Raw genomic sequence first — 13,024 nt, forward strand, 5'->3', positions numbered from 1 at the left:
ATAAAGGAATAAATTAAAGCATTGTTCCCCATATAAAGACCCAATTACATTCCAAATATACACAACCAGTGAGCTGGTAATTCTGATAAAGAGGATTATGTTTTCCAGATAAAAACATTTTCAGCTTTTCTAAAATGGTTTTGAGACTGTATTTTTGGCAATTTGAAAATCTATTCTAAAAAATGTGCACAAAAAACCTGCTTATTGTTTGAGAGGCTATACTACCTTTTAGCCACACATTTAAAATGAAACAGCAGACATACATACAACTATTGTTATCCAGCAGAAAAGGTTCCTAATTGACTTGACACTTTATAAACGTCTGGTATTTTGCATCTGTTTTGGAAAAGTTTCATCTGAACAAACTTTAGGGTGATCTAAAGGCTATTTTAATGATTATTACTGATTTATTTCAGTCAGCTAGGACTATATAAGTCAACGACTGGTTGATTCCCATAAGGCCTCTTAGCAATATAAGATAATGGAAGAGTCAGCTACTTTGTAACTTGTATTTACTGCATGCTCTAAAATCCTACTTCTTTTCAAGAAGGAATACTGTTCGTTGACCTTTAAAAAAAAAAATTTAAAGCTCTGTACAAACCTATGAGCTGAAAATTGTACAAAGAGATTATTAGGATTCCTGGCATATTAGTACTTAAAAATCAGTTTAGTGGGATATCTTACTGCTACAAATGGTGATTCAATTACATGAATCTGAACACATGTTTATCTTAGTAACTTTTTGAAAATCAGTGAGTCATCTTTGGCTTTTTAGCCAGGGATTTTCAGCCAGGGTTTTCCACAACTAAGCCTAAGGTTTCCCTGCCTAGAACAAGAGTGCAAGAGGCCCACTGTCATCAAACATCAACACTAAATTTATTTTCTTATCTAAGTACTTTTGTTTTCAAGAAAGCAAAACATTCAAGGCCTGTTCAGCATGTGTTTGTATATTACAAGCCCCCCAAATGATGATAAAAATCTCTAAGTATCAAATCCAATGAAGTTTAGGACAGGAAGGAAGATACTGTCTAAAAAATGAAAATAATAGCAAAAGCAAACTGTGCGTGGCTGGAGCAGGAAAGTCCACCAGAATCTTCCATTGAACTAAATTATTATTTTGTAAATTTTTGCTTCCTCTGCTTAAATGTTTGCTCTGCATTGTGCTCTCAGAACTGGGATACAATTTAGACTGGACATACAAAAGGATCATGATCTTCAGAATTTTTTGCCAGCAACTTCCTGCAAACCTTGATATTCAAAATTAGATTTTTCAATTTTATAAGAGGAAGTACAATATCAGTGAGAACTTCTCTGCAATTTGATTACACCTAACCTCCTCTGCTTTTTGAATGTCTTTGCCTTCTGCACAATGTTTTCAACATGACACAGAGAAAAATGTGTACAAACCCATTCTATTGACTAGGAGCAGACAGAGAACTTGGCTCTTCATTATAGCAAATCTGATGAAAGCAAACAGCCTGATTTAGATGGTTAACCTAGTTCAATGGATATTTTTGTGCTCCCATGTCCAATTAATTTTAAAAAAATGTGATACACATTGATACCTTGCATATGGCTTTGTAACTGATTTTTCAGTTTTTAGAACTTCTATGTTTGTGTAACTTGCACACCTTAACAGCATTCAACCATCTAACCCATCACATTCATTTTGCTGCTGTTGTATGGGCTCCCTTTGCATTATAACATCAAATGTATACTACTTGGTTTCATTCTCAAAGCTATTAAATAGCCCACTCTTACCAGGCTATCTTTCATTCACTATCAAGATGCCAATTTCCACTTTCCAGCTGCCATTTGCTGTCAAACATTTGTGAAAAACAATTTTATGCTCTTTCCCATACTATTATAATACTTTCTCATACTGTCAGCTGAGAACTCCAGGCAAGAGTTCACAAAGCCATTTCATTGTTTTCTGCCCAGTCCCTATCAAAACTCTTCTTCACTGCCATGCCTCAAAACCCTGAGACATTACACTGCTTTGTGCAGTGTAAATCCTGGTTTTCACAATATCCACTACCTCCTTGTAAATTCCTACCTGCTGTACATTTTCTAAGAATTGTGCTGCAAAACCTTCTAGTTACTGCGCTATCTTTTTGCTCTGAATTTATATGGTGCCTATACAGTGGTGGCTGGTCTGTAACTAAAGATCTGAGATGTCAATTCCAACTTTAGGCTGTGAAAGGTGAAAAATCCCTGTACAAATACAGCGTACAACATTTTCACTCTGATCATACCTGATAGGCTTCTACCACCAAATCATTGAGATTTGCTGCTTGTGATTCTATCTGTCTTGCAACAGTACCAGGCAACAGTGGTAATAGATCCTATGAAAAATAAAATAATTTATGAAGTTTTAAATTTTAATATAAATATTGTGCTTTAAAAACTGGAAAAAGAAACCAGGTTTCTAACCTACTTTATACCAATGGAACTGGCTTCCTTGAACTGCAAAAATAACATTGATGTTATTGTCAATCAATTTTTCCGAGAGCTGCCCAAGAGATGGATGCTCCTGAAAAATACAACAGAAAAGACTGCAGATTAGTAGGGAAAAAAATCCTATATATGACACAATACAGGATCACAAAACCACCCCAATCCTTATTTCTAAATGTACAGGGAATGCTAGGCCTACACCCAAAAGAAGGTAGAACCAACCTAACAAACAGATCATGACAGAAAAGAATCATCAGGGCATCAGCCAAGCTTTGACGGGCTTATCTGTTGTCAGCTATGCAATGGTGCTGCACAGTGGAAGAACTAACTCATATAGTACCATGGTGTTGGTTTGAGTCTGATGCTTAAAAAACATGGATATGATGTTGTCCATGGTCTGCCTTGAAGAATAACAGGATTCTTGAGAATGACAGCTGAGTTCTTGTGCAACAGTTAGGGAGAAAGTACAATATGAAGACACCGAGATGAGGTGTGCTGTTTGGAACAGTATAGGCGAGTAATTAAAAGCTTGTGTCTCAGAAATGTATTTTGGCACCACGGATCAGACACATAAGTTAAATGCAGCCACTAGGCCAAGTTCTAGGGATGTCAATATTCTGTACATATCTTATGGCTGACAGCTTTCTCCTTCTCTGTATGTCAAAGACCTGCCTTAGGAGTGATGCCTCCAGTCCTTACTGCAACGACTTGCTACATTTTCTTAACCACGTGTGTGCTTGAAGAAGGTAACATGAGTTCCATGTCTCTCCTCAGTAATGACATTGCTCTATTTGGTGAAGAACAGCATGTCCTTTGCCAGTGACCCGTCCTTCTACACTTCTCATTGGCAGATCTGACATGGATTCGAGAACAAGAGGAGTGTTGCTGTCTCTTCATCCAAGATCTGGGGAAGCACAAAGGTGTCTGTGTGGTCCCAGTGGGTTTTGCACACCTGGGTTATATGAGATCCCTCCAGTTCCAGTATTGGAAAACAAACTGCATTTAAAAGTTACTGCTTATTTACCATACAGCTGCCAATACTTCTCAAGAAGCAAATTCAACATTTAAAATTCATGAAGAAACAGAGAAGTGACTGGGGCCTTGGCCTGTGTCTCCCCTTACCAGGATTTCATCTGGACAACTCCTCACTCATGTCAGGTCCTTCAGTCTCTTTCCCCCACATATTTCTGCTGGCTTTCTCCTCCTGAGATTTTTCATCATCTGTACCATATGGTCTCTCCCTTGCACAAACACACTCTCCCTGTTTCCCTGCATAATTCATTCCTCCTCAGAGTGCCACTTGTTACTCAAGGCACCCTGCAAGTCAATTGCAATTCTAAGAGAAATCCGAATGCCAAGAGAGCTGAGAAGTTACGCAAGGGGGCAAAATCCATTTTCCATCATATTGCACCATTATAAAGAGCCGTGTATAGAAAGAACAAAGGAGTTCCTTGCTGTGGTTTGGTCTTAGCCAGGGTTCATGCCCCTCTCAACTTTTCTACTCTTTGGTAAGAGATTATATTCCTTAAGATAAACAATGAAACGTAGGTAACGAAGCAATAAACGGGCTGTCTTACAGCAGCTGGGGAATATGTCATACACGAGGGTCCAGGGAGCTTGCATTCCCACCACACAGCGCTTGTGGCTGACCTGCAGCAGCAGTGGCTTCGTTGCCATTTTCAGTAGCCTACAACACAGTACTAATCCCTCCTTCCTTCTCCCTGACCACAGAGCACAGTGGTGGGGCCTCCATTGTGCTGCACAACCCTACAGGCCACACACAACTGTTTGGCAGATCACAGATGTACCAGGTTGGCCCAGGACATGGTTGACCGAATACAGATGTTCTGGAAACACCTCCTGCACTGTAAATGTCTGAAACATGGGGACAATGTTGAGGAATCATGGGACGATGGTCAAATAAGTCAATTTTCCAGCTTAACACGTGGCACTAGACATGTCTGAATGTCAGAACAGTGGCCCTTCAACATCTCTGCAACTAATGTGGCAACTAATGGCAAAACCCTGGGATCAGAGGTACCAGAAATGGGTTTCCTAGCCCTCATGAACTGATGAAGCTTACTGAGCAAGATGGAGCTTACTGAGGAGGTCAAGAGACAACATGTATATACAAGCAGGGACTGAACCCCCAAACTACAAGTAAAGCTCAGCTTTCATCTGCTGTCAGCTCTAACTCACTGGAGTGTCCAGCTTGGTTAGTGGTATATTAAATATCTCACTTTGGATTAGAAAGAAAAAAATTCTTTTTATTAGAAAGGACTGTAAAAAAAAAAAAAGCACCAATAGCACCACAATATTTTTTTCATTTTAAACGTGTAAAGAGATGACATAAGGAACTCTTGGCCACTCATAGAGCCTCACTTTGCTTGCTGTAAAAACCTTGCTGTACTTTATGTATTTTTATCTCATCTCTTCCCACTACTGCTCAGGCGAACGTACTTTCATTTTAGATCATCTTTCTTGTTCCAATTACATCATTTATTTTATAACTTTAACCTACTGTGTTAAACTGAGAAGATAACTAATGCAGATGTTAAGTATTTCAGAAAGGGAGTAAACCAAGCACAGATCTAATTAAAGTGGACTAGACTTCTTTCCTGTCTTATGCTTTTTTTGCTGACCCCTGTGTGACTGCTTAGCAGAAGTTAGAAAGAAACAGGCAAAAAAGTGACTAAATGGAAACATTTCTGATGTAAAGGTTAAGCTTATGCAAATAAATAAAGCAAAGTCCTCTTAACTGGCACAAGGAGGAAATAAAAATATGCCAGAACACAATCTTCTCAAGACCACCAGAATCTAAGAATCAAACTAGGAAAACAATGTGATTACAGATGGCTCTTTAATTTAGCATAGCACAAGAAAATTGCATTGATAAGGAAAAAAAGCAAAAATATATTTCATATGATGTATTTTTTAAAAAGCTTACAGCCCCTCATGACTTTTCATTTAAATATAAAATAGCCTTCCCTGCCCTCCTGATTTTACTTGTTCATGTGAAGCTTCTTTATGGATCTCTATGACTAAAATAACAACATATACTAGTGAAAATAAAAAAAAGCAGGAAACCAGTACACGTACCCTTAGAGACACTATTGTGTTGTCATGTCAAATCTACTCCAGAAAATATCTAATACTGAGAAAGATTTCCATTCTACCCCTTTTCTGTTACCAAGAACATGCCCCCCATTACATGTGGGCATGCAAGAATTAGCCTCTGGTTGAAAAAAACCATATGGCCTAGCAGTCAGAATACACATGGGCCAAAATGTGCCAGCACAGATCTAAGCATCTTTAAAGGTCATTTCATTTTGGTGGCTAAAAAGACTACCTCATTTCACAAAAGGCATCAATAGCGATAATAATGGAGATTTCTTATTCTATATAGAACAGTAAAACCATGATCTTTCAGCCCAGAATCCAGGAAACATTTTCTTTAGTCAGTGATCAATCGGTCATCATTCCTTAGAAAGAGATTGATTAACTTCTTCTGTATTTTTATACTGGTGAGGTTTTCCAGCTGAAACAGAAGTTAATTTCTCAACTTGGAGAGTAAATAAATACAGTTTTTTTCTGAAACAGACTATATCTTTGTTACCAAAGGCATCCTGAACACCAAAATGAGATTTGTGCCTTCAGCAATTGTTAATAACCAGAGTAAAATTCCTCTCGGGTATAGCACTGAAATTAGGAAAACAAAATAAGAAACACCAACAAAAACCAACCAACCACCCAACAACAAACAACCAAAAAACCAACCAATCAGACAAACAAAAAAAGAAAACACAGAAAGACAGAGATATGGAGATAGAGACACCACAACCTGTATGCATGCTCTACTTTGGGAAAGGAAACTTCTGGGATTACCTGCTTAAAGCAGAATAAAGGGAGGGGTTGTTTTTATTTCGGGGATACTGTAGAAATACTGAAACTGAACAGACTGGCTAGAAGGAAATGAATAATCCTGACATCTGTGAGGGAATATCCAAGAGGTGACAGAGGGAGTGTATGAGTGCAAGAACATCAGATAGTCATAAATCCAAACAACCTTCGTGTTAGCACACGCTCAGCTCCCTCCTCCGCTCTGCAAGGTCCTGAACAACCACCGATTCCCAGAAACCTCCCATATTTCATGATTACACACCATACGGTGGCTGCTTCCTGCTGCCTCACCATCCTTGTAAACACCAGTTGCTGGGATTAAATTCAGGTCCAGCCTAATGTACCTGTAGCCCTCAGTGACTTCACTAGCACATTGCTGGATTGGGCTGAACACCGGCTATGTATTTTAACTAAGTGCAGCTAGCACTGAGAATAAAACTGGAATGTGCTCTAATGATATCACAGTTTATACTTCTGTTTTCTGGTGATTACATGGCAATTAGGTAGCGACTCATGTTTCTTAAATAAATTATTCATGTGTATTCAAGGAAATAGCCAAAGCAATTAAAACCTGCAAATCTTAGAAAAAAAAATTCTATTCTTCAGTCACTCATGACTACATTATGCATTTTTGAAAAAAATATTTTGAAAGTTAAAAATATTTGCTGAAAGTGTATTATTTTACTACAGTGGATCTGATGCAACTTTTTGCATAGGTATGTATTACCACACATTGGCTTTATACTGAGAGATTCAAATGTATTTAATGCTACATTACCACAGCAAATCATTGTGGCACAAGAATATTTTCTAGTCCATCATGGTTGTATTTGCTGTTTGATCTTGTACATCTTCTGTTTTACTCATACCAAGCCTTTTCAATCAATGCAACTATGCTTCTTCTGACCATAAACAATGACCACTACCTTATCAGCAGGTTTGTGCAATTCTTATGTATTACCAGCTGCTTCTTGTGCAAAATACCAGACCAGACACTTCTTACTTATATTTTATACAAAATGTTTGTGATTTTTATGAGATGGTAATAAAAAGCCACACCAAAACCAGTAACACTCCCTCCTCTGCTGTGTACTGTTGTTTCAGACTCCAAAATACTTTATCCCAGACAAAAAGAATGTCAGTATTTCCAGGTGATTGATTCTTCATTTCACAACTTGCCTACCTGGAAAAATACTATTCTAATAACTGAAATAAAAGCAACGCTTCGACAGCAATTTAAAAACCTCCTTTACGCAGGTTTACCCTGCTTCTCTGAAGGCAGAATCTATGACATATACCTTACCATACTCGTAGCTTTGATGTATACATTATCTTTCAAATGACAGTTTCCATCATGGGGAATTACAATCCCTGCTAATTTACTATCAAGGGCCAGATGGGAAGTTTGATCCGTCATCACAAGCAGCAGTCGCTTTGCTTCTTTACGCCATCCAATATGGCTCTAAAAAGAAAACAAAATTATGCATAAGAAAGCAGTAAGTAACCATTTTCCACAATAATAAATAACAAAAGGAAAAAATAATGTGAAAATCTGCTTTCAGATACTACACTGCTTAGCAGCACTGAGTTTAAACCAGGCTATTTAAAGCATTTTGTGTAGAAATATATGTCATGTCCTACACCTGAAAACTACCTCTGCAAGTCAGAGATCCACTTATTTTGCTTTTTAAAGAAATATCTCTCAAAACATATACAAGTTACACATAATACACTGGGCTGGGCTAACAGCTGCCACATCATGTGTGTCACTATTACATATAAATGCAAATGCCATGCATTTGCAAAATTCTCTGGTATCCAGAAAGCATTACAACTAATATATATACATTCATTCGCATTGGTACTTGGTGTCCTTTTATAGTTTTACTTTATATTCATATTCTCATCATTCTATAATTTACTTTTCCTACACAACTTTCCAGAAAGGACATTGGTATATGATCAGCCAATCAATAAACTAAAGCTTTAGTGTCTCCATACACCTGAAAATTGAGAAATTCCTTATTATGCAGCAAAATACTACATCTATCCACTACCTTATGGGATTAATAGCAAAGTGACATCCACAAGGGTGAATTTAATGTTTTCTAGGATTCAGTCATGTGAAGGAGGTAGCAGGGCAAGCTTATATCTAAATTGGGTTAGGTGCCAATCTGTATTTCCATAACATTTATTTCCCTGCAAGGAATAAACGGCTGCTTTAAATTAAACTTTAGAGGCACACATGAATCACCTGATATACTTTTTCATTATTCCCTCTCCCAATTTTTCTATCCTCTTCTTCAATAAATAAGATTCCCCTCCTTTTTCCTCCTTCCTTGCTCATCCTTCCTACAATGCTGTCTCATCCCTACCATTTCCCTTAGCAATGCCAAGTATCTTATGTGAGATGTGCACCTGCAATACATCCCATAATACTACGCCTGGCTTCTATTCCCTACCTTCCTTTCTTTGCTTTGCAGAGAGGGATTTAGCTCCCTTCTCAGGCTCATTCCCTGCTAGCTCTGAAAGGGGATTAAGTATCTCACAAGAGTAGGGATAATAAGTACAGAGGGGTCTGGTGTCTTTTCTAGCTTACATGTTGGGCATCAGCCTCCCTCAGACAACCCTAGACAGCACTTCCCTAAAGAAGGGGTATTTAAGTTTTATTTATAAACTGGTTATACCTTAAACCTTCCCAAATTCTCCTCCAGCACCACAAAAATGTCTTACTCCTAAGACTCCATCATCACTTTGTCATCTCAAGACTCCTACCTACATACGTCACAGCAACCAAAATTTTAAAGTAGCTTCATGTCCTAACCTCCTACCTCTTGCAACAGGGATGTATTGGTTAAAGCAAGATGGAGCAAGTTATAAAGTTGCATTGCAGACAAAATGAGTCCACATTAATATAAATTATAGCTCATGATGGTAGTTATGAATTGGACATTGTTCTCATCTACTTTGGTTCACAATTCAGTGAGCAGAAAAGCCTCCCCATTCTCAAGAATGTTTCAATTCTATTGTTTTTGGGAGCATATATTATTCTAGACCTCACATGTCCTAAGTGTGGAATGTATCCAATGAGAAACGCTGAATTTTAAGGAATTTTTCCAAAACTCCAGAATAAATGTTTATAACAGTTATGATCACAGGAGCTATGAAGAGTGGCTTTTATTTACCTGTTTAATCAAAATTTGAAAATAAAATTAGGCCAAAGTATTAATTTCTAGCATAGTTAGGATTACATTTTGAACTTGACTCATTCTACTGCTCCAGTTGTAATTGACTGAAATTAATACATGTGCCTGTTCAAGCAAGAAGCAGTTGCTTTCATCATCCATCCTATCTTGGTTAGGCTCGGTAAAGCCAGAATTTGAAGACCACCATTAACCAAAATATTTCATTATGCTCTCCTTTATCAGTTTCAATGGGAAACAGTAATGTGTAGCTAAAGGGTAAATAAAGGAAAAGGAGGAAAATATCTTACTATTATCAGGCCTAGAACTGCCATTTTGAATTCAGGAACACTGAGCACTCTTGTACCAAGATATATATATATCTTTGTCTGAACTAGAATTTACACTTTTGTTAATAAGGTCCTTACCTGGCACACAGCTGCTTGGAGCATGGCATCAAAACCCCCTTCAGGTGTATCAATATTCCCAGAAATTTTTTGTTTATTCACTGCATTTCTGAATTCCGCTATATTGTCAGTCAGGGATAGCACATGAATATAACCATGAGGAGGCATACAATCTAAATTATAATCACTGTACAAAAACAAAACAAAGCAAAACTCTAACACATTCCATATTTTCAATTTATAAACATTGCATCCCTATTAACCCATAAAATCTTGCTACTAATTAAGTTGTATATACGCACAGTAAAAGAAACACTTAAAGAAGAATAACTCTACATGATACTAAGTTCAGAGGGAATTACGTGTAATTTACTATGAACAATGTATTTTTTTTATTTTATGTAAATGTATATAACTTAGTTAATATAGTAACAGTACATATGTAGTGATCCTGTATAGAGCAAAAAGAAACACAACATGAGTGATGATATGAACTCAGAGAGTATGTGATCTATTTGGAACATCTACAGAGCGGTACAGATTTGCTTTTCATTATCCTGAGAAAGGGCTATCACACCGCAACATTAAGATCTTTTAACAGCTCAATACACAAGCTACTGGATAAAAGGAAAATAAAAATTAAGTTCCTACATCCACTAGTAGTAAGTAAATGTACATAAAACGAATATTGAGATTAGTGACAGTTACCTTATTAAAGGAATGGGAATCTCCATTTTCAGTATTATCTTAGTTGTGATACTTTTTGAAATTGTGTATGAGGGAGAAAGTATGGAGTTTGACATAAATAAGCTAATGTCACAGCACTTATACAGTCGGTTGCTCTGTGACTCATTTACAGCAGTGGAATTGACAGCACAAGCTGAAGTGCTCATCTGATCCAGAGATGCTGAGCAGGCTTCAACTCAAATTCTGTTGCAGATAGTGTAGGCATCCAGACTACAACCTGCCCACCCCCATATCAGTTTACAGTCAATGAAGAGAAACTGGCACTGTAAGGACTAATACCTCTGCAGATGTCTACTGTTAGGCAAAATAAATCATGTCCTAGAAGTGCTAATTGATCGCCACTCACTATATAGGCAGATTAGATGACTGCTTTATACATAGACATTTACATCAACCTAATGAATTCCACTACTAGTGCCCAATTCAAAAACTACTGAGATCAAAAAATATACTTATGGATTTCACAGAACTTTGGATCATGCTTCCCAGGAAAGATAATAATGAGCAAGAAAGTATGAACAGTTAATATTCACTTTTCCAAGTGTTATAGTTTATACAGATTTGAATTTGTTGTGAATAATCTTGTTCTCCAGAGGGTTTTGGAAGTCATCCCTCACTTTATGTAAGTGTCGAACACAAGGTATAAAAGACATGGCATGAAAAAAGAAAAGCAAGCCAGAACAGCTCTCTTATTTAAAATGAGAGTTCATTCATATTACAGCTGTGGAATTAGATCAGAGGATTGCTTTATTGCTTTTGTTCATTAAATGAGCTGAAAGAAACTGCATCATATCGACAAAAGCAGAGTTTTAAGAAAAGAGTTAATGAATACAAAACCACACACCAGAAGAGAAGTCCTAGGTCAGAAAGTACAAAACTTTGTGATGAATCTAGGCAACATATATCCAAAGTAACCAAAAACACACTAGTTGACTACAAAATGAAATGAAAAACATATTCAAATACACCAAAGCAGCACGTTGTTTGGCTCGTTTTGCTAAAGAAAATAAAGCACACTTTTTCTGATACAGAAACAGTTTTTTCTGAAATCACTCACCAGATATTCAGAAGTAATCATTGTATAAAAATTTTCAGCATTTTTCTTAGGAAGTTTGCTGGAGGATGGAGGTATAATGAAACAAAGACAGATTCTGAAGAGCTTTAAAAATAAATATGCATAATGCATATTTGTGTAAATAATTTATCAATGCTACAGTGAATGCACAGAGGCTACATACCTGCATTGGTTATGGATTCTACCTGGATGAATGCTAATATAGGGTGACACAGTTTTATCCACATAAGATCCAAATCCAAGTCGAAAATCAAGAGAAATATTCTCCATCTTTTTAGATAAAGCAGATCCAACGGAATTTAGTTTTTCTATATTGTTGTGCATAGAAGCTGAGACATCAACTAAATAATAAAGATCCACAGGGTATTTCTCTAGGGGACGAACTTTTAACATAAAGTTTGCTTCACTTCCTGGTTCAAATGAAACAAATAAGTTTGTTTACTATTCTTGAATGGACACTCTTAAAAATACTTTATTTTTTGCAGCAACCTCAGCACAAAGTTGTTTTGTGTCAGCAAACAGAAAAACAAACAAACAAGAAAACCTCCCAAGAACAAACAAAACCTTGAAGCATCATTCAAAAATAAGCCACAAAGGGGCTCTTTGCAGAACATCTTTCCTTTTTTTTTTTTCTTGCAGGAGTAGTGTGCAATTTATTGTAAAAATCTGTCATCTCCCTATTTTCTTTTAAATTCCTGGTTATGCAATCCCCTTGACATTATACCAAAAAGCAGTTATGGCTCACAAAGGACACAGATCTGCATATAAATTGTGGTCAGTCACTTCAAGGTTGACACTTCTAACCTTGTAAGTCTATCCTGCAAATATTTTGTCATATGAGTCTGAAACTACGTGTATACCATACAGACAGCACAGCCTGAAAAATGGACGTAAATGATGCTTCAAGTTTATACCAATCTACTTCCAAAGATTTAATGAGAAAACTCAGTAGATTCAAAGTATTTTTTAAAAGCAGGGGTTTTACTATCAAAAAATACATCTTTTGGCAAATACAAAACAGAATTTTTATTTCAGGATGACAAATTGTCACTCCTGCAGAACCACATCACATTCTCATATGTAATAAGAAGATTAATAAAAACATTAATGGCTTGGAAGTCACTAAAAATGGGCCCCACATTTTTGCTTGCCTAATATTCTCTAATGCCAGCAAAAAGAGTGAAGTGACCAGGGTATGGGCAGCATAGGTACCGTAATGCATGACTTCAAATTATTCATTATTTTATGTCACTCAA

General features: G+C 36.8%; 1 protein-coding gene across 2 annotated transcripts in view; it reads right to left on the bottom strand.

Annotated features, from left to right (window-relative positions):
• ITGB8 (integrin subunit beta 8) overlaps positions 1 to 13,024 on the bottom strand; it is a 47,960-nt gene that overhangs the window by 16,383 nt on the left and 18,553 nt on the right. For both annotated transcript variants that reach the window (XM_082045423.1, XM_082045424.1), the window contains exons 4-8: positions 11,932 to 12,178; positions 9,968 to 10,133; positions 7,661 to 7,819; positions 2,438 to 2,533; positions 2,256 to 2,345 (exon numbers count right to left, since the gene is read on the bottom strand). In XM_082045423.1, the coding sequence (XP_081901549.1) occupies positions 2,256 to 2,345; positions 2,438 to 2,533; positions 7,661 to 7,819; positions 9,968 to 10,133; positions 11,932 to 12,178 (758 nt within the window). The remainder of the gene's footprint in view (positions 1 to 2,255; positions 2,346 to 2,437; positions 2,534 to 7,660; positions 7,820 to 9,967; positions 10,134 to 11,931; positions 12,179 to 13,024) is intronic.

This window comes from Streptopelia decaocto (assembly GCF_964273445.1).
Source record: "Streptopelia decaocto genome assembly, chromosome: 2".
Lineage (NCBI taxonomy): Eukaryota > Metazoa > Chordata > Aves > Columbiformes > Columbidae > Streptopelia > Streptopelia decaocto.